The 23,332-nt window shown below is 39.1% G+C and overlaps 1 protein-coding gene across 20 annotated transcripts in view; it reads right to left on the bottom strand.

The window, feature by feature from the left end:
* The window catches only part of PAK1 (p21 (RAC1) activated kinase 1), a 161,780-nt gene that overhangs the window by 60,202 nt on the left and 78,246 nt on the right, over positions 1-23,332 (bottom strand). For 13 of the 20 annotated variants that reach the window (XM_042238206.2, XM_060403963.1, XM_042238205.2 and 10 more), the window contains 3 exons: positions 17,735-17,945; positions 5,367-5,467; positions 1,148-1,295 (listed from right to left, as the gene is read on the bottom strand). In XM_042238206.2, the coding sequence (XP_042094140.1) occupies positions 1,148-1,295; positions 5,367-5,467; positions 17,735-17,924 (439 nt within the window). In that variant the 5' untranslated portion in view covers positions 17,925-17,945. Of the gene's footprint in view, positions 1-1,147; positions 1,296-5,366; positions 5,468-17,734; positions 17,946-19,493; positions 21,287-23,332 lie in introns of those variants that run through there. The other 7 variants (XM_060403966.1, XM_060403965.1, XM_042238209.2 and 4 more) reach the window with 2 other exon arrangements.

The following is a 23,332-nucleotide window of genomic DNA, read 5'->3' as shown; positions in this document are numbered from 1 at the left end:
AGATCCAGAGGGGACAGATATCAGGAAGGGAATATGCTAGGGACATGTATAATGCTCTGCTGGGCGCCACTATGCAGAATGAGCAAAGCTGCAGTTTGTCATCCTCACCATCTGTGCCCTTTGCTACAAGCCAGATACTTGCTGGGAAAAGCATCCTTCAAAATCAGTTAGTTCATCCTGGTTCTCATTATCCCCAACAACACTGACCTTTAAAAGAGACAACAGTAACACCAGCATTAAGCACTGAACTCAGAATTAAGAATAGTGGTTAGGAGACTACTAATTTAGGCACAATAGAAAGGCATTTGGGGCACTAATGTTTGCAAAACAAGAGGAAACTGGAAGTGGTATATACTAAAGATACTACTTGCCCTAAAATTCTAAGAAGCTATATGAAGGGCAAGTTTCCAGAAATGTAGGCCTTCTTAGGGCTTGCTTAAGAAAAGAAAAATCTCTCTGCCATGGAAGGAGGTGTTTTGAGTAAGAGTTACTAGAAGCAAGTGGTAATTCCTAGTCCAGGAATTAGGAGACCTGGATTCTAATCCCAATTCTGGTATGAAAAACATTCTGAAAAACACAGCCTTTTATACAGAGACAACGAATACATCTAAAAAACATTTATTATTATTTGGCCTTTTTTCATTTGACTGATAAAAATTAGTTTCTTGAGGAAGAAATTAGGCTTGCCTACTTAAATGTGTTATCACATAACTTACTGATATTGAAAACAATGATAACAATGGCTACATTTCCATGGTGCAGTTTTATAACCTACAAAGAATTTTCACATCAATGAGCTCATTTATTCTCATTACAACCTCTTGAGATAGGAAATAATGTCCCCATTTTGAAGCTCAAAGAAATGAAGTAATTACTAAAACCTAGTCAGTATCAGAATCCAGATTTTCAAGCACAAACTCTATGTTTTTATACATAATATGACAGTATTTTTTAGAAACATGGAGTTTTAGAGTAAAGACTCAAGTTCAATGCAAAAACCCAATATTGTAGCTCTCAAATTTCAAAATTCCATCTTAGTAAAAGTGCCATCTCTACTCTTCCCATAATGTTCTTCCTTCACATCAATGGGCATCCAATATAAAAACATTTTTTCCCCCCTAGACTGTCCTAGACACAATCTCCATACCTGTAAAGCTCATATACTTCTGGCTGTTGGAGGTCTTCTTTGAGTTATAAAATTCCAACACATCCAGAACAGCCTGAGGGTTTTTCTTCTGCTCCGACTTAGTGATATTTGACGTCTGAAGCAAGCGGGCCCATTGCTCTGGCATTCCCTATAAGAGAGATATGCAAGGCTGTCAGCAAGGCACAGTCACAGGGACCCTGAAGCAAATTCAGAACTCACTGTGGAGTGGAAGATTGGTTCAAGATGGGGAAGCAGAGGACATGTGTTCACCTCCTCCTCCAAAACTCACAACTAACTGCTGAACAGTTAGCTAGTTTGCTGGAACCCACCAAAAAAAAAAAAAAAATCCAAAGACAAAGGTGTAGCCGCAATGAGACCGTAGGACAGGCACAATCACTGTAAAACCAAATCCAATATCTGCCAGGTGGGAGACCTAAACAAAAGTTCTGCCACTGTTGTGAAGGTTCTGAGCCCTATGTCAGGCTTCCCAGACTAGGAGTCTGGCAATGGCACTAGGAATCCCCAGAGAATCTAACTTTGAAAGCCAGTGAGATTTGACTACAGAATTTCCACAGGACTAGGGGAAACACACTCCACTTTTGGAGAGCACACACAAAATGTTGAGCCCAACAGGACCCAGGGAAAAGGAGCAGAGACCCCATAGGATAATGAACCAAACCTATCTGCTAGTGCTGCAGAGTCTCCTGAAGAGGCAATGGGCGGCTGCAGCTCACGGCTGCAGCTCTGGGTGGCAAGGGCACTGCCAGCAGCACTACCCATTGGCATGAGCGCTCCTGGAGGGTGCCATCAGCCCTATCATAGAGCCTTTAGCCTCCAGGGTTGGGTCACCTCAGGCCAAACAACAAACAGGGAGGGAACACAGTTCCACTCATCAGCAGACAAGTGGATTAAAGTCCCTGCCCACCAGAGCAAAATCAAGAATACTATACCCAGTGAGGCTCTCATTTAGATTTGACATGGAAATCAAAAGATTTAAAGACAAGCAAAAACTAAGAGAATTCAGCATCAGCAGAACTGCTTTGCAACAAATGCTAAAGGAACTCCTCTGGGTGGGAAAGAGACTGTGTGTGTGTGTTAGTCACTCAGTCGTGCCTGACACTTTGCGACCCCATGGACTACAGTCCACCAGGTTCCTCTGTCCATGAGATTTTCCAGGCAAGGATACTGGAGTGGATTGCCATTTCCTTCTCCAGGGGATCTTTTAGCAACTTTAAAGAAGAAAACTTGTGTGTGTGTGTGTGTGTGTGTGTGTGTGTGTGTGTGTGTGTATTGTTATATCAAAACCTCATGGGTGCAGCAAACCCAAAAACTACATTGTGTGTTAGTCACTCAGTCATATCTGACTCTTTGCAATGACAAGGACTATAACCTGCCAGGTTCCTATGTCCATGGGATTCTCCAAGCAAGAATACTGGAGTGGATTGCCATTTCCTTCTCCAGATCTTCCTGAGCCAGGGCTTCAACCAGGGTCTCCTGCATTGCAGGTAGATTCCATAGATACACATAAGAAAGAGCAACTCAAACACAACACTAAAGATGGTAATCAAACCACAAGAGAACAGAGGAGGAAGGGAAGAAAAAAGACCTATGAAAACAAACTCAGAATAATTAACAAAATGGCAACAGAAATATACATATTGATAATTACCTTAAATGCAAATAGATTATATGTGCCAACCAAAACACAAAGACCAGCTGGGTGGATACAAAAACAAGACTCATACATATGCTGTCTACAAGAGACTCACTTTAGACCTAGGGATACATACAGACTGCAAGTGAGGGGTTGGAAGAAGGTATTCCATGGAAATCAAAATTAAAAGAAAACTAGAGTAGCAATACTCACACCAGACAGAACAGACTTTAAAACAAAGACTGCTATAAGAGACAAAGAAGGACACTACATAATGATCAAGGGATCAATCCAAGAAGATATAAAAACTGTAAACATATATGCACCCAACATAGGAGCACCTCAATATATGAGGTAAATTTTAACAATTGTAAAAGGGGAAATCAATAGTAATGCAGTAGTAGTGGAAATTCGGCATCACTAATATTAGAGAAATGCAAATCAAAACCACAATGACCTCACACCAGTCAGAATGGCCATCATCAAAATATCCCCAAACAATAAATGCTGGAGATGGTGTGGAGAGAAGGGAACCCTCCTACACTGTTGGTGAGAATGTAAATTGGTACAGCCACTAAGGAGAACAGTATTGAGGTTTAGTTTAAAAAACTAAAAATAGAGCTACCATATGACCCTGCAACCCCACTCCTGGGCATATATCCAAAGAAAAATATGATCTGAAAGGATACGTGTATCCCAATGTTCACTGTTGCACTGTTTACAATAGTCAAGAAATAGCCAACAGAAGCAACCTAAATGTCTGACAGAGGAATGGATAAAGAAAATGTGGTATAGACAGACAATGGAATATTACTTGGCCATAAGAAAGAATGAAAGAATGTCATTTGCAGCAACATGGATGGACCTACAGATTGTTATACTGAGTGAAGTAACTCAGAGAAATATCATATGATACCTCTTATATGCAGAACCTGAAAAGAAACAATACAATTAAACCTACTTACAAAACAGAAACAGCCCCACAACCTTAGAGAACAAACTTATGGTTACCGAGGGAAAGGATAGGGGGGTTAGGGATAGTTAGGGAGTTTGGGATCACCACCTACACACTGCTATATTTAAAACAGATAACCAACAAGGTCCTACTGTATAGCACAGGGAGGTCTGCTCAACATTACGTGGCAGTCTGGATGGAAAAGGAGTTTGGGGGAGAATGGATACCTGTATATGTATGACTCAGTACCCCTGCTGTCCACCAGAAATTCACATTGTTAACTGGCTATCAGTCATTTCAGTCGCTCAGTCATGTCTGACTCTTTGCAACCCCATGGACTGTATCACACCAGGCTTCCCTGTCCATCATCAATTCCCGGAGCTTGCTCAAACTCATGTCCATCCAGTTGGTGATGCCATCCAACCATCTCATCATCTGTCATCCCCTTCTCCTCCTGCCTTCAATCTTTCCCAGCATCAGCATATTTTCTAATGAGTCAGTCCTTCGCATCAGGTGGCCAAAGTATTGGTGCTTCAGCATCAGTCCTTCCAATGAATATTCAGGATTGATTTCCTTTGGGATTGACTGGTTTGATCTCCCTGCAGTCCAAGGGACTCTCAAGAATCTTCTCCGAAACCACAATTCAAGAGCATCAATTCTTCGGTGTTCAGCATTGTTTACAGTCCAGCTCTCACATCTATACATGACTACTGGAAAAAGCATAGCTTTGACTACACAGACCTTTGTTGGCAAAGTAATGTCTCTGCTTTTTAATATGCTATCTAGGTTTGTCACAGCTTTCCTTCTAAGGAGCAAAACTCCAATATAAAATAAAAGCAATTTTTTAAAATTTTTTTAAAAGAACTAACTTTGAAAACTGATAGCAGCTAAAGATGAGTTTAGTCATTCCCTTCTCTGCCCTCAGAGCTTCTCACAGGCCTCTCTTACAAGACATCTTACTGTATCAGTTAACTTCTTGAGATGTTTGCTCCTCACCAGGCTATTACTCCTTTAAAGCATGAACCTTGTCTGATTTGTTTCTGGATCATCAATGCCCAGCACAGAATCCCTGCCAAAAGGCCACTTAGCCAAGGTCTATTTAAGGAACGGAGATGCAAAGGCTTCTCTGGTACAATTCTGGAGGTGCACAAACAGTCCCTCTCAAGAACATGAGAAGATAGTAATAAGGGTCTCAGGCAAAGATAGAGGCATCAGGAAGTCTGGAAAAGATTAAATCTAACAGTGCATAGCCAGAACTCTGAAAATATATCTCTGTATCTTATGTATTAATTCAAGTTCTTCATATGTATTAATATTCACTGTGGCCTCACAGCAAACTTATCAGTTAGGTACTATCATCCTTACTTTACAGATAAAGATGCTGAAGCATAGAGACTGTTATTCACCCAAGATCAAATGGTTAGTAACAGCAGCAGTCAGACTCAAATCCAGGCAGTCTGGCCCAGGCCCTAAGTTCTAAACCACTATTCTATGCTGCCTCCCTAGGCTAGGGCCTCAAAGAATCATTAAGTCCAAATATTTGTAATCATCAAGGGTGCTGCATCAAGCAGGTGCAAAGACCAAACATCTTTCTGTGACCCAAAACTTACTGTAAACTCGCCTGTGACAGCATCAAAACCAACGTGAATCGTGTGCTCAAAATCTGAAGGAAGAGAAATCTCTGGCCGTTCCTTCTCCTTCTTTTTATTTGCTGCAAGAGAAACAGGAAAAAGGAGATAAAAACAAGGATATGACTTTATTTATTTATTTAGCTCTTTATTTATTTATAAATATCTTTATTTATTTAGCTCTTTTGTTGAGCTCTAAGCTCTTTTAAAGGCCAAGGACTATGATACAAATTCACCTGTGTATTTACAAAGCCCAAAACCAGACCTAGATTGAAGCAGATGCTCAATTCATGATTAAAGGTTTAATTTTTCATTGAACTAAAGTAAGGCAGGAGCAGAAAGAACATTTATCAGAATGTCCTGGTTTTACCACTAATGAGTCTGTTGATCCAGGGCAAATAACTTCCTTTTTCTGAACCCTGGTTTCCCCATCTGCAAAATGAGAAGACTCAAGTAAATGGTCTCTAAAGAGCCTTCCAACCCAGACATCTTACATTCTATGAGCTTCTAGAACCTGCTTCTACCTTTTGATTCTTGATTACGGATCACTTTAGGGTTCTCCACATTATGGAATTTTAGATTTAGAAATTGCTTCTTAAAATGAGTATCTAATAATTAATTAAGTGCAATGACTCAAGTTACTTTTCTCTATTATAATTGATTTACAATATTAGTTTCAGGTGACCAACACTGTAATTCAATATTGCTATAAACTATCCTCCATTTAAAGTTGTTATAAAATATTGGCTATATGCCCTGCACTGTAAAATATATCTGTGTATCTTATGTATTAATTCAAGTTCTTCATATGTATTAATATTCACTGTGGCCTCACAGCAAACTTATCAGTTAGGTACTATCATCCTTACTTTACAGATAAAGATGCTGAAGCATAGAGACTAAGTTATTCGCCCAAGATCAAATGGTTAGTAACAGCAGCAGTCAGACTCAGATCCAGGCAGTCTGGCCCAGACCCTAAGTTCTAAACCACTATTCTATGCTGCCTCCCTAGGCCAGGGCCTCAAAGAATCATTAAGTCCAAATATTCGTAATCATCAAGGGTGCTGCATCAAGCAGGTGTTCTGCTGATCTGGGCACAAAAAGCTTCAATATTTACAGAGTTATTATGCCCTTGTCATACTCTTGTGTTCCCCCCAAATTCATATATTCTAACTCCCAGTACCTCATAGTATGATCTTATTTGCAAACAGAGCCATTGCAGATATAATTATTTAAAATATGATTAGTTCATACTGAAGTAGGTTCAATCCCTAATCCTGACAATGTCCTTATAAAAAGGGGATATTTGGAGACAAATGCACACAGGAGGAGATAAATGCAGAGATCAGAGCAGTACTTCTTCAAGCCCAACAAATTTTTCCTCACAGCTCTCAGAAGGAACCAACCCTACAAACACCTTCATCTTAGACTTCCAGCCTCCAAAACTGAAACAATAAATTTCTTGTTTAAGCTCCTTGTTTGGGGTAATTTGTTGCAGCAGCACTAGCAAATTAATATAGCCCTCTCCCAACTAAAAAGAATTTCGGGTCTTGGTATTAGCTAGGCCTAGTCCATTGGAGCCTCAATGCAACTGTGTAACAAGTAGGATAGTGATACTAGTGCCCATCTGACAGAAGAAACCAGAAGTTTCAAGAAGTTAAGCAGCCTTTCCAAGGTACAAAGCAAGTTAGCAGCAGATCTGGGGCCATCAGATTGAGGTCTTCAGGCTTCCAGCCCCAAAGCCTTTGTATTCTGTCACTCCTACTATATATAAAATAGATAATGAGGACCTACAGTATAGCACCTACTCAATAATCAATAATGGCCCACATGGGAAAAGAATTCAAAAAAGAGTGGGTATATGCAAGTCAGATTCACTTTGCTATATACCTAAAACTAGCACAGCATTGTTAACTAACCTCAAAAAAAAACTTTTTAATAAAATATTGAGTTGGAAAAAATTTTCATTCAGGCTTTCCTCACCATCTTACAGAAAAATGCAAATGAATTTTTGGCCAACCCAATAAAAACTATAATTTCACACACACACACAATTCAATAATAAGAAAACAAACCGATTAAGGACATAGGCAAAAGACATGAAGAGACACCTCACCAAAGAAGATATACAGACAGAAAAGATACTCAGCATCATATTTCATTAGGGAACTGAAATTAAAACAATAAAAACCCCTACACACCTACTAGAATGCCAAAATCCAAAACTGACAACAACAAATGTTAACAAGAATATGGAATAACAAGAATTTTCATTCATTAGAACTGGGAATGCAAAATGGTTCAGTCACTTTGGAAGAAAGGTTGGCAGTTTTTCAAAAAATTAAACATACTCTTAATCCAGCATTCGTGCTCCTCCATTATTTACCCAAAGGAAATGATAACTTATTCACACAAAAACTTGCACATGGATGTCTGCAGCAGCTTTATTCATAATTGCCAAAACTTGGAAGCAATCAAGATGTCCTTCAGTAGGTGAATGGATAAACTGTGACACATCCAGAAAATGGAATATTTTTCAGCACTAAGAAGAAATGAGCTATCAAGCCATGAAAAGATAATGAGGAACCTTAAATACACACTACTAGGTGAAAGAAACCAATCTGAAAAGACTACATACTACATGATTCCAACTATCTGACATCTGAAAAGGCAAAACTATGGAGACAGTATAAAGATCAGTGGTCGCCAGAGATGAGAGTGGAAAGAAGGATGAATAACCAGAACACAGAGAAATTTTAGGGTGATGAAAATATTTTGCATGATCTATAATAGTGGATACGGAGAAGGCAATGGCACCCCACTCCAGTACTCTTGCTTGGAAAATCCCATGGATGGAGGAGCCTGGTAGGCTGCAGTCCATGGGATTGCTAAGATTCACACACAACTGAGCGACTTCACTTTCACGCATTGGAGAAGGAAATGGCAACCCACTCCAATGTTCTTGCCTGGAGAATCCCAGGGACAGAGGAGCCTAGTAGGAAGCCGTCCGTGGGGTCGCACAGAGTCGGACACAACCGAAGCGACTTAGCAGCAGCAGCAGCAGCATAATAGTGGATATTTGTGTATATATTATACGTCATGCAAAGAGTTGACTCATTGGAAAAGACTTTGATGCTGGGAGGGATTGGGGGCAGGAGGAGAAGGGGACGACAGAGGATGAGACGGCTGGATGGCATCACGGACTCGATGGACGTGAATCTGAGTGAACTCCAGGAATTGGTGATGGACAGGGAGGCCTGGCGTGCTGCGATTCATGGGGTTGCAAAGAGTTGGACACGACTGAGCGACTGAACTGAACTGAACTGATACATATGCATATATATATTTATTCAACTCACAGATTCACAATACCAACAGTGAAGTCTAATGTAAAATATGGATGTAAAGTGAGTATGATGTGCTGATGTAGGTTCATCTATTGTAACAAATGTACCACTCAAGGACGAGATGTTAGTAGTTAGGTTAGATGTGCATATGTGGGGGCAGAGTGTTTACAGGAAATCTGTGTACTTTCCACTCAATATTGCTGTGAAACTAAAACTTCTATAAAAAATAAACTTTTAAATAAAGATTTTGAGAACTCTGCTCTACAGACTTATATCCTCTACTTTATCTCCCACTACAGGAAAACCTTCTTTTACTATGCTTGGAGTTACTATACTTCACAAACTGACAATTTGTGGCAACCTTGCATTACCAGATGATGGTTAACATATTTTAGTGATTAAAGTATTTTTCAATTAAGGTATGTACACTGTTTATTTGGAGAAGGCAATGGCACCCCACTCCAGTACTCTTGCCTGGCAAACCCCATGGACGGAAGAGCCTGGAAGGCTGCAGTCCATGGGGTCACGAAGAGTCTGACACGACTGAGCGACTTCACTTTCACTTTTCACTCTCATGTATTGGAGAAGGAAATGGCAACCCACTCCAGTGTTCTTGCCTGGAGAATTCCAGGGATGAGGGACCCTGGTCGGCTGCCGTCTCTGGGGTCACACAGAGTTGGACATGACTGAAGTGACTTAGCAGCAGCAGCAGCAACACTGTTTATTTTAAAATAGATATCTACTTAATACACCACAGTATAGTGTAAACATAACTTTTATATTCACTTAGAAATCAGAAAAATTCACGTGATGCTCACTCTACTGGGGTAGTCAGAACTAAACCCACAGCATCTCCAAGGTATGCTTGTACTTAGGTTTCATACAGTCTACACCAAATACCAGTAGTAATGGTCCACCATTAGCACATAATGTGCTCTTCCACACCTCTTGACTTTCTCTAGTCACTCTCCTTGCCTGTAAATCCTGTCTTTCCTTTTCCCTTCCCTTGCCACACCACCACACAAACCCTTTCCTTTATCCTTGTCAGGTCTCAGCTTAAAGGTCATCTCTTCCGTGAAGTCTTTTCTCATCTCTGCACTGGGGTGTTCACCTTCCCCTCTGTTCCCACATCCATGTTAGTTATTGCCTACTTTCAGAGTTTATTTTTCTAAGCAGACTCAGTTCTAAGTGCAGGGATCATGTCCAACTTATCATGAATCCCCATCAGCTAAAAGCCAGGCATAAAACAGGTGCTCAGACACTAAGTGAAGAAAGGAACAAATGATCAGACACCTAACTCAACCTGGCAAGGAATCTAAGGAATCTGCCATGCAAATTCTCTCCAGGGCAGGATTATATGTTTCATTTTGACCAGCTCTGACCTGAAGTACACAATCCTGTTTTAAAATGCTGTTCTGTGGTAGCTCAACACACTGGCCAAAAGATATTATGAAGTCCTAATGCCTCCAATAGACCCAATACAACCCTAAAGAAAGGCAGCTTTTGGCCGAGGTGGGAGCTAGGGAAGGAGAGGACAAAAAGGTCTAAAAAATCCAGGCCAGTTTTGCCTCTACTACACCACGTAGTCCAGGTTGTCAGCTTTCTCATCTGAAAAATGTAGACAATAAACTAGATGATCTTAAGTGCCCTTCCAGCTCCTACATTCCAAATGTCTATGAAAACAGAAAGATCAGCACGCTCAAAGCCCTGTAACTACATCTCTTCCTGACACAGTATCCCACAGTTTTAATAGGTACTTTATATATATCATCTCATATAATCACCACAATCCTGAGAATCAATTTTTACTTGGAGACTATAAAATTGAAATATGGACTTGTCTACAGTTATGGAAGTAATTTAAATTTTAAAAAATGTGGCTTCAGAGCCAAGGCCCTTTGCTACTACTTTACCCCCTCTAAACAATTTCAAGCTGCATCAAGAAAACTTCCTCTGTTATGAAGAGGAGAAATAACATTAAAGAGTTAACCACATATAAGATACTAGAAGATTTTCCTTAATTGTCATAATCCTATGGGATATATTATTACTACTGTCATTTTACAGATGAGGAAACTTAAAAGCAGTTAAATAATTTGCTCAAGCTTATACAGCTAGTAAGAGATGAATTTGAACCCAGGTCTGATTCCACAGGTTCTTCCCTTAGTATCTTAAGAGAACCATTTGTCTACATTCCAACTGCTAGGGTTTAAGCTATTTTTACATTTGGCAATTTTCCTTCCAGAAGCAGATGCTTTGTGAAAGGGAAGGGCTTGCTATGGCCCAAATTAAGCATTCATTTATGACATAAGTCCATCTGTCTTACTCATAGCTAGAATGCACTGGACAGGTTGCAAGGCTTTAGAATTGCTTTCTGTTCCTAAATTTCTCCTGATCTAGTCAGTTAAAAGATTGTAGGGAAGAACACTTTTACATTATTTTTATGTTTTACTTAGGTTTTCCAGATCTAATATTTTTATATATTATTTCTATGATATGTTATTAATATGCCATATAATATATCCATCACAGGCAGAGAATGTCAAAAGGAACCTTGGTAATGGAAACAAAGAGAGTGGTTCACATGATGAATAGTCTATAGAAAAGAACCCCTGGGAAATGAAATCACTTAACACTTGAACATATAAAGAATATCTGAGATTAGTTTCAAGAGGCTTATCATTTTGGCCTCAGCTTCAAATATTGAGTACTTATTCCAGAGATCTAGGCCCATGTCCAGAGCTTAGAGTTCTGCTTCTGACATTACAGAGAACTCTTGAGAACTTCTTGGGAAACCTTTCCTTGGGTCTGCTTAGTCCTAGTACACAAAATTTTTTAATGTGGCCCCCTCCAACAGCCCTGTCTAAACCAACTGGAAATACAGCCTACATACAAAAAGAGAAAGGTATTTTCCAGGACCACTCTTCAATTCATTCTTGGAGGAACCTCATTAAGAGTTGTTATTTTGTACATCTCAAACAACTTTTAGGTGTTAATCACAGATTTCAACAGAAAACCATGACAGCAAGCAATAATAGCCACAAAATTACTACCAACTGTTAATAAAGCTTCAGTTTGAATCTTTAGTATTAATAACCCAATCAGGGACTTCCCTGGTGGTCCAGTGTCTAAGACTCTCTGCTCCCAATGCAGAGGCCCCGGGTCCCATCCCTGGTCAGGGAACTAGATCCTACATGCCACAACTAAGATCCAATGCAGACAAATAAATAAATAAATATTTTAAAAATAATAATAATCCATTCAACAACTCTAAGGGATAAATATTATTATGTACCCGTACTACAGGTTGATTTCCCACGTGGCTCAGATGACAAAGTGCCTACCTGCAATGCGGGAGACCCAGGTTTGATCCCTGGGTCAGGAAGATCCGCTGGAGAAGGAAATGACAACCCACTTCAGCACATTTGCCTGGAAAATTCCATGGATGGAGGGGCCTGGTAGGCCACAGTCCATTGGGTCACAAAAAGTCAGACACGACTGAGCGATTTCACATTCACAGGTTAGATAATCGAGAGGAAGAAAGGTAGAGCCAAAGGTCACAAAGTCAGGGATGGTCAATGGTAATAACCTCAAGGGCCCAAACTCCAACATAGCTTCTTCTACATGCACTGTGCCTTCCCTATATTGCAGACTAAGTTAATATGAATGGATGTCATTAAATGCAAATTTGTTTTAAAATGAGTTAAAAGAACTAACCAAATCAGTTCTACCAAAGGCATTAGTCTAAACATCTATAGGATGGGAGCCTTCAAACAGTACATTGGTGTCTGAGGACTTAGAACAACTAAAGAGCCAGTCCAGAAGTCGAGACAATATGTCAAATGCCAAACTCCATGCAACTATGTGTCATATGAACTTGGGCAAGTCGACTCTCTGAGCACAAAAGTTATCACAGCTGTAGAGTGGAAAGGTCCCTGGAATCATAGAGAAGAGCTACAATCTCACATCAGCCACTCCTAACTAGACCTTGGTTAAGTTATTTAAATTGAGCTACCTCAGTTTGCTGTCTACGAAGTGTAACATTTATCTCCATGAAAAACTGGTATATTTCCAACCATCAAAGCTCCTAATATAATAAGTGAGCCAAAGAACTGATGGTCTAAAATTGCGGTGCTGGAAAAGACTCTTGAGAGTCCCCTGGACAGCAAGGAGATCAAACCAATCAATCCTAAAGGAAATCAACCCCAAATATTCATTGAATGGACTGATACTGAAGCTCCAATACTTTGGTCACCTGATGCAAAGAGCTGACTCAATGGAAAAGACCCCAATGATGGAAAAGATTGAAGGCAAAAGAAGAGGGCAGCAGAAGATGAGATGTTAGATAGCATCACCAACTTAATGGACATGAATCTGAGCACACTCTGGAAGACAGTAGAGGACAGAGGAGCCTGGTGTGCTGTAATCCGTGGGGTCACAAAGAGTCAGACACAACTGACCGACTGAATAACAACAAATGTTATGCTTATTACTATTGTATTAGTACTCTTTGTTATTTCTACATTTATTACTATTATTATTTTAAGGATCAACTAAGATAAAGAGAATGCATGTACTTTATAAAAGCTAAAGAGCTTTACAAACATGAATTATTATTAATAAAGGAAAGTGTCAGAGTAGGATTTACCCACCCACTCATTAAGACAGAGAAATTGTGACGGAGGAAAAAGAATCACCTGATTTCATGAAACCAGAGATTACAGACTTAAAGAAATAAAGTGGAAAAATAAGTCTGCAACCCCATCCATCCTAATATTAATATTAAGCCTATCTTTGGCTAATTCCATTTGACTTCCCGGTAGCATGGGAAATAAGGCTGACACTGCAAAATCCCAAGTTGCAGTACAGCTATCCAAGTTCCAGTACAAAGCATTGACTTTTTTTTTTTAAGATTTATTTTTAAGAAGCCCCTCTCTTGGGTTCAGCTGAGCCAATCTGAGCTCAAGGCAGTAAAACACTCCAAACTTGGAGAGATAAACACTGATGTAGTCCAGTTTTAAAATTAACTTAGCTAAACTCTTCCCAAGCTTGGAGAATTCCACTTTGGTTGTGAAAATGCAGCCAGAAAAAAATTCCAAACTAAATGCTGAAGAACTTCTTAGAATAAACCAAAGGCTCCAGATCCTAACCACAGGAACCAGACTTTCCCACATGGAATTCTACAACTCAGCACCACCTATCACAGGCCCTCAATTACAGCTTCTCACAATCATTTATGCATCCCTCCAGGCACACACTAAAGCTATGTTGGAGGTCAGCATTAGTTAATGACTACAGACATTTTACCCATTGCCAGCTCAAGTCTCAACCACTAAGGCAGCCCACCGAGAACTCTTCTTTCTCTTTTCCAAATCCCGTTAGACCCCAAGACTGTGTGCCTGCTCAGTCGCTTCAGTTGTGTCCAACTTTTTGCAACCCTATGGACTATAGCCTGCCAGGCTCCTCTATGGAAATTTTGGCTCCAAAAGTATGGGTAGGACCCAAGCATCAGTATTTCAAAAAAGAACCATGAATGAGTCAGATGTGTAATCTGGGTTGGGAACAGTTAACAGATAGTATTCTGTGACGTGGTAGATACTTTACAAAGATTTAGTTTCACACTCATTCCTTCCACCTTCCAGCTGTAAGACTTTGATCAATTTACTTTTCTCTAAGCTTTAGCCTCTCCAACTGAAAATGAGTTGTTATAGATACCAGATCAAACAGGAAATGAGGTTTCCCTTTAAAAAAAATCATATTTCTGTAGTGTTTTACAATTTAAAAAATGCTTTTACATCCATGAAATGACAATAGCCTACTCATAATATGGGATGACTGGGAATTATAATTATTCCCACATTACAGTTAAGGATACAGGGATTAAAATAAACAGGTAAAAGGACTTAAAAAAAAATCACAGATTTAATAAATGTTAGAGGTAGGACTCAATTCAGGTTCTCTAAATTCAATTATAGCTCATTACTCTGTGTAACAGGTATAAAGTTTCAAATTATTTATGAAAAGCATACTACTGCAAAGACTGCCAACACTGCTATGGATCCTTCTAGGATTAAGTTAAGCACAAAGAGCAGGTCAACAAATGCCTATTGGTTGAATGAAATCAAGCTGAATAAAATTTCCAAACAAAGAAAAAAAAATTCATTTATTTCATTTTGATGTATGCATTAATTACAGCCATCTAATAGGGCTTCCCGGTGGCTCAGATGGTAAAGAATCTGCCTGTAATGCAAGGGACCTGGGTTCGATCCCTGGGCTGGGAAGATCCCTTGGAGGAGGGCATGACAGCCCACTCCAGTATTCTGGCCTGGAGAATCCCGATGGACAGAGGAGCCTCGTGGGCTACAGTCCAAAGGGTCACAAAGAGTTGAACATGACTGAGTGACTAAGCACAGCACAGCAAAGTATTAACGCAAAGGAGTAAAATCTATGTGTTCAGGGTATGTATAGAAAATCCAAAACTAGGGAGTGAAAAAGAGGCCACTATATCATTTCACAAGAACTTCTCATAACTATATGCTTTCTGCCTCTATGCTTTGAACTTCTGGAAAACTTATATGCTTTGATCTTGAGCTATGAGTTTTATTTTCAGACCAGACTTGGCCTAGGGTTACTCAACAAGGATTTCTAGAAGAACCTCTGCATCTACAGCTTTATTGCTGATCAAAATACTTCACAATGGCCTAGTTTTGTTTCCCATAATATACAACCTGATCTAACTTCATATTTATACCTCATTTATATAATTACAGGATTTCAAAACCGTAAGAGACTGTATTTCAACTTGACTGATTTTTTATTTTTTGATTACTTTTTATTGAATGAAAGATTATTTAAATTCTATAGTACTTTATGATTTTCAAATGTTTCACATACATGATTTCATATAATCCCATAACAACCCTCTTCCCTCTTCCTTCTCCCTGCTACGGTATCACTAGTGTGGTCCCCATATCTGTGTGGCTGTAATATTTTAGATGAAGGTACTTAAGTTCACAGACAATACCTGACCCAAACCAGGCAGCCAATTTATGACAGAACCAAGACTATAACAATATCTAGATCTCTACCTCTCCATTCAATACATAAGGTCATCCCCTCAGTTTCCAATGATGTCTAAATGGCTCCATCAGCTGTTTTTTTTTCAAACAGAGTTTTACTGAGATAAAATTCACATACTATAAAATTCACTCAGAGTGTAACATTCAATCGGTCAATATGTTTGCAGAGCTGGAGAACCATCCCCACAATCAATTTTAGAACACTCTCATTACCCAAAAGGAAATCCCTGAGAAACTACTGTATGGCACAGAGAACTCTACTCACTGCTCTGTGGTGGCCATATGAGAAGGAAATCAAGAAAGAGGGCATATATGTGCATCTTTAGCTGATTCACTTTGTGTACAACAGGAACTAACACAACATTGTAAAGCAACTATACACCAATAAAAAGTAAAAAAGAAACTCCACACCTCTTAGCCATCATTCCCTAATCCCATGCACTGACTCCTACAACCCTAGGCAACACTCGTTTACTTTTTATCTATGAGTTTGCCTGAATAATTCATATAAACAGAATTATATAATATGTGGTCCTTTGGGACTGGTTTCTTTCACCAGTTTTCAAGGTTCACCCATCTTGCAGTATGAATCAGGGCTTCATTTCTTTGTTACCAAATATTATTTCTTTGTATAGATATATAACATTTTATTTACCCATTCATCCTCAATGAATATTTGAGCTGCTCCCGCTTTTTGGCTATTATTAATAATGCCGCTATAAACATTCATGTACAAGTTTTTGTGTTGACATAATTTTTCATTTCTAGCTCATACGGGTAACTCTTTATGTATTTTTTATATAAGTTCCTTATCAGATATATAATTTGGGAATTTTTCTCCCACTCTGTGGGTTATCTTTTCACTTTCTTAAAGAAGCACAAAAATGTTAAATCCCAACCTTTCCTAGACACAGGAAACTAAAAGTCAAAGGAGTTAACTAATATACTTAAGGTTAGAGAGCTATTAAGTGATAAATCCAGGATTTGAACCAGGGCTACCTAAGTGAGAAGTTCATGATAACTATTTGCAGACAAAAGGGCAATTTTTTCAGCATGCCATAAAAACAAAGCCCTACAAACATGGCTGAGAACTTCATTTCAGCAGCCACTTAAATATTTGGGTAGTCAAACCAAAGTCATTTATTCACGTGGACATCCAACCCTCTATTTCACTATCTTATTCATAGGATATCAGTGACTTCATTAGATACACTGTTAAAGTCCTGATTATTCTAAAAGATTTATTCATGAAGAGGAAATGAGCCCTGGCTGCACTACCTGGTTTGAGGGAACTTAGTTCCCCTACCTGGGATTGAACCCAGGCCTCCAGTGAAAGTGTCAAGCCTTAACTGAAAGTGTCAAGCCTTAACCACTGGACTGCCAAGGAATCAGAGAATTCCCTAGCATTACTTCTTCTTAGTGAAGTCATGCTAAGTCCTACATTTTTTATCTCAGCTATTACTTGTCTTTCTTACTGATGTTTAATCCTTAAATCTGGGTTTAAGTCTAGGACATATGACTAAAGAAAGGGCAATCAAAAAATCTGGGAAGAAGACCTTCCAAATGAAACTAGTCTGGGGAGAAAAAATTTCCAAATGAAGACATTTCAATATTTCTTATATTTTGTGAGGTCATAAACAGTTATAAACTTAAAAAGTAAGCAAATTCAGATTGACTAAGATCTAATATATCAACAGCATAATTATTTTCCTCAAATTTTGCTCAGATATAATTAATAGAGTATAAGAATGGGTCTATTTTCTATTCGACTTCAGTCATTTCAGGAAAAAAGACAAAGAAACTATTTAATGAGAAAAAAAGGGGATTAAAAGAACATTCAGTGAAAGAAGCAACAAATATTTTATTCAGGTTACAAAAAAAAATTTAAGTATACAAATGATGAGAAAGAAATGAAATACTGTACTTTTATCTCCAGGTAAGATGGCTCGGTAAAATCGGTCCTTTTTTTTCTTCTCCTCTGGGTTTGGTGGCAGAGGTTTGGAACCGTGGTTTAGGGTTCCAGCGTCTTTGCTGCCAGCTCCAATCATAGTGCTGGTATTTCTCATCGGAGGGGCTGGAGGTTTGTCTTGAATGTCTAGGCCGTTATTTGACATCGTCACCACCAGCAGCAGCTACTGGAATCGGAAAGAACATACCTCTTAATTATTTTTGAGCAAATGGAAATACATTTTAGAAATTTTAGAAAAATGCAAATTTACAACCCTTCCTCCAGGACTCACCTCAAGCCCTTCTACTACATTCCATGACTACTGCTGTCTTATTTAGTTCACCATATTCAAAGATGGAATACGTACTCAGTCCTAAGCACTGCTGAAAATTCACAAGGTTCTTGCTTTTCTCTTCATTCTCCTATCTAAGGCATTCAAAAGTACAAAAAAACCACAATAATGTGGTTTAAAAGGCAAAAATGTGGCCTAGCTAAACTGAGTATGAATCCATGTGCTATGTACAGGCTTTAGAGAAATTCCTTAATCACTTGGTTTCCATTTATACATTCACATGAAGATTAAATAAAAGTGCCAACAGCATTCCACATAGTGAGTTCTCTGCCAAGTCTTAATTTCGTTGTCTTAGAAAAATCATTCCTTCTCTGGTAGGAACTGTATCACTATATCAAAGGTCAGTAATACTGCTGGCTTTGTAAATGGTTTTACTGAAACACTGTCCCATACATTCATTTACGTATTTTCTATGGCTTCTTTCATGTTCCAATGGCAAAGGTGAGTAGCTGTAACAGACCTAAAATATTTAGGTTGTTCACAAATCTAAAATATGTGCTATTTGGTCCTTTACAGGAAAAGTTTGCTGACCTGTGACCTTTATCATCATCTCTCCAGGATCTCCTTCCACTAAAATTTGACCTTGTTCTAAATATATGATGATCAACGCATAACCATCTTATCCTATACAGCCCTGAATTTACAGGCAATTTCTAATGCTTCTGAGAAATAGAAGGAATAAAATCTAAAAGAAAGCAGGAAAAATCCCCATCACATAGGATCAATAGTTTTAATGAAGATAGATGTTATTACCTTAAACAAACAGGCTTGACAATAGATATAAATATATCCAGAGTTAATAAAGTTTTTCATTATTCTTCCATACTACAATGGAAATTATATCTTTAACCATGACTATTTAGAATGTATGCTCCTTAGAGTCAAATACAACAGTGCTTTAGAAACTACAGTTTCTAATTTAAAAAAAAAAAAAGCATAATAATCACCAAGAACTTTTCAGAAATACAAATGTATTTGTTTGACCCCCATAAATTCTGATTTAGTATGGCTGGCTATAATTAAGGCCAAAATTTTATAATTTTTAAACTTAGTGATCCCAGTAACTGCCAGAATTGAATACCACTGCTTTAGAAGTCAATTACTTTAATACTATGGACAAAATTGATGAATGGTGGTACTGGAGAAGACTCTTGAGAGTACTTTGGACTGCAAAGAGATCAAACCAGTCAATCCTGGAGGAAATCAACCCTGAATATTTATCAGAAGGACTGATGCAGAAGCTGAATCTCCAATACTCTGGCCACCTGATGAGAAGAGCCAACTCACTGGAAAAGACCCTGATGCTGGGAAAGATTAAGGGCAGGAGGAGAAGGGGGCGATAAAGGATGAAATGGTTAGATAACCAACTCGATGGACACAAACCTGAGCAAACTTCAGGAGACAGTGAAGGACAGGGAATCCTGGTGTGCTGCACTCCATGGGGTCACAAAGATCAGACACAACTTAGCGACTGAACAACAACAACAAATGGACAAATCTATAGTAGTCTTTTTAACATTTTCTAATAAATGCAGAGCTAAATGATCCCTCACATCCATTTTTTCCCCAATCCTTTCTCCACATGTCATCAATGACCTTAAAACACTCACACTCTACTCAAAACTCTTCAGTAACATTCCGAAATAAAAGCTAAAGTTCCTTAGCTTGCTTTTGAAGGCCCTTCCATTATTTACCAGTTCTACCCATCAGCTTCATTCCCCACCACCACCACTCCCTCTAACTCCCCTTACATTCTAGCCATATCCTACTTCCCTAACTTCTTTAAATATACTGCAGCTTTCACACTTTCATTCCTTTGCACATGCTGTTCCCTCTGCTTAGAATGCCAACTTTCCTATCCTCAAATTCACTCATCCTTCAACTGCTATTTCTTCTAAGAGGCCCTTTTGAAATGTTCTCATCTTCAAGAAGTTAAGGTCCCCTCCTCTGGACTCCCAAGGCAATAGGTATATTTCCAGGTTATCATATTTATTTTTACTATTATAATTATCTTCACCAGGAGCCAGAATGATACCCAGAGGTCAGGCACAATTTTGTCACCTTTGTAATCCAGAAGAGTCTAGTATAATATCTGACTTACAGTGGATTCAGTAAATATTTTTATTAATCAAAAGTTTGACAGTGATATATACCTTGCCTTAAGGAGTTCAGTACAGATGAAATTTTCAGGTCCTTCACAGTCTGATAATGAACTGCCTCACAAACTAAGCCACCATACCTGAACACAGCTTACAGTCAAATTACACTTCAGAAATCTCTGTTCTCTTGAATTTGTCAAGTAGTCTCTTACCCTCCTCTTGCCCCATCCCACTTCCCACCACCTAATGCTTCTTATCGATGATTTCTCTCTCTTCTGACTGATGGAAAACTTTACTCATCTTTTAAGGCCAAATTCAAACTTCGTCTATTTATATAATTCATCCTGACCTACCTCTGACAAACTAACTGCTCCTTACTTCTCTTTTTGAACAAAAGAAATCAAGTAGCAAGGACAATCTTGTTAATCAAGAGCAACTCTCTGGGTGGTGCACTTTTTACCCATTTCTTCCAGTTTTATTTTGCAGATCTGCCTTCATTTTCCCTCCCAAACTCCAATGCAAGTCCCTCAGCTCCTCCAAAGAGAATTTCTACCGACTCAGTTCTCAAGTGTACCTTCCCACTCCAGACTGCCAGTTCCAAAATTACACTCCCTGCAGCCACCTGATACCCTCAGCAGGCCCTTCTTTGCCTCTTAAGTCCTTCAGCCAAAAGCTTCATTGAATATAACTCTTTTTCCGGATCACAGCCCAGGAAAATGCCAAGAAAGGCTTCAGTCTTTCTGATAACGCTATTCTTCATTTTTCAGTTCTTCCGCTGTGTTTGCTGAAGCTGAAACTCCAATACTTTAGCCACCTGATGCGAAGAGCTGACTCATTTGAAAAGACCCTGATGCTGGGAAAGATTGAGGGCAGGAGGAGAAGAGCATGACAGAGGATGTGATGGTTGGATGGCATCATCAACTCAATGGACATGGGTTTGGGTGGACTCCAGGAACTGGTGATGGACAGGGAGGCCTGGCATGCTGCAGCTCATGGGGTCACAAAGAGTCAAACACGACTGAGCGACTGAAGTGAAGTAAAGTGACTGTGTTTGGAAAACTCCTGGTGGTAGATCTCTACTTTCCAAAGTATTCTCAATTATTAAAACCTAAAATCTATTGTTGGAATACAACCTTTGAATCCTTTGTACAGTATTTTAGCCCATGTCATCTAGCCCATACTTGAAAACCTCCAGTGATAAGAAATCTATAGTCTCACAAGTCAGCCTATTCTATCATCAGTGATCTCATTTAGAGAGTTTTCACTTATATTAAGTTTTTATCTTCTCACACTGAATTGCAATTATTTGTTTATACATTCACCTCTCCCTACAATTCTCATCTCTGACAGACTTAAGATTATAAACTCAAGAACAAACTTCAGTCATTTCACAATCCCCAATACCAGTCCAGGCACAGAACAGGTAATCAGTAAAGACTTGGTGAACAAATGAACAAACAAGTGACCAAATAAAATAATAACAAATGAACAAATAAACACTACTTGCACCTATTATTCCTAAATCCTATCTCAGGGCAAGTCAGAAAGGCCTACTGCCTCTTACTCAGACAGAAATTTAGGTACCTGAAATCATCTCTCAAGACTCCCCCAAAATCTATTTTCTCAATGCTAAACATTGCCAGTACTTTCAACAACACTCACAGAACACAAGTTTGTGCTTTTTTGAACCTTCCCTTTGCACTTACTTGGACTAAGTATTTCTGTACTACTTTTCAGTTTCTCTAAAGCCCTCCAAACAGTCCTTTCCTGTGGCTTCTCCACAAGTCTTTACTCTCTTTACACTTCATAGATCCATTCACAGGTCATTTTGTTCATCTATACCTAGCACAATAATCAGAACATTTTAATAATCAGACCATCAGAACCTAGCATAGTAATCATAACCTACACTATCGTAAACTTTGTTTATAGGAAAACAAGTCCAAAATTTCAATCCTGAGAGAAAAAGAATTACACTTGACTCTTGAATATCATGACCAAATATATCATAAATCTTCTAGCAATCTCTGCAGGTCAAAGATTTGGGAAGATGACAAACCAATGCCTTCTGACAAGCTGCAAGATAAAGCTAAGCCCAAGGCCAACATTAAGAATGAGAGTTCAGATAGCATCACTTATCTATCATAGATGACAGACAGAGAGAAAGAACGACCATGTTTTACCAATGCTCCAGAGCCTGAGAGTCTAATAATTTATAAGCAAATAATTATACTGAAGTATTAATTATTAATCAACTGAATGACTCTATAATAAATGCAGGTTCACTGTAAGGTTTCAAAAGGGCCACTGGCAGGGTGATAGAGTAAAAAGATGACTGGAGTTAAAATCAGATGAAATTTAAGTCCTGGCTCTGCTTTTCACTAGCTATAGTTCTAACAGAAGTCTCTATACCTATGAGCTGCAAACTGTTGTTTCCCTTGAGCAGTCGCACGACAGATATGGGTCAAGAGGCAACCAAGGAGAAGGAATGATTTATGTCTGTTTTTCTGTAAAAAGCATATAAAAACATATTCATGCATGCTCAGTTGTGTCTGACTTTATGACCCCAGGGACAGTAGCCCGCCAGGCTCTGCTGCCCATGGAATTTCCCAGGCAAGAATACTGAAGTGGGTTGTCATCTTCTACTCCAGGGGATCTTCCCATCCCAGGGATCGAACCTGCATCTCCTGCATCTCTTGCATTGGCAGGCAGATTCTTTACCACTGCAAGACCTGGGAAGCTCAATCAAGCATGCTATAAAAAGCATGAAGATATAGTGCTGAAGTAGACAAAAGGGAAAGAAAACACTTTTCAAGTAGCCACTATGTGCAAGTATACTTTCAGTCAGTTCAGTCGCTCAATCGTGCCTGACTCTTTGCGACCCCATGAATCGCATCATGCCAGGCCTCCCTGTCCATCACCAACTCCCAGAGTTCACTCAGACTCAAGTTCATCAAGTCGGTGATGCCATCCAGCCATCTTTCTGTCATCCCCTTCTCCTCCTGCCCTCAATCCCTCCCAGCATCACAGTCTTTTCCAATGAGTCAACTCTTCGCATGAGGTAGCCAAAGTACTGGAGTTTCAGCTTTAGCATCAGTCCTTCCAAAGAACACCCAGGACTGA

The sequence above is a fragment of the Ovis aries genome, chromosome 21, assembly GCF_016772045.2.
Source record: "Ovis aries strain OAR_USU_Benz2616 breed Rambouillet chromosome 21, ARS-UI_Ramb_v3.0, whole genome shotgun sequence".
Lineage (NCBI taxonomy): Eukaryota > Metazoa > Chordata > Mammalia > Artiodactyla > Bovidae > Ovis > Ovis aries.
The sequence above is the reverse complement of the archived record's forward strand: the minus strand, read 5'-3'. Positions and strand labels throughout refer to the sequence as shown.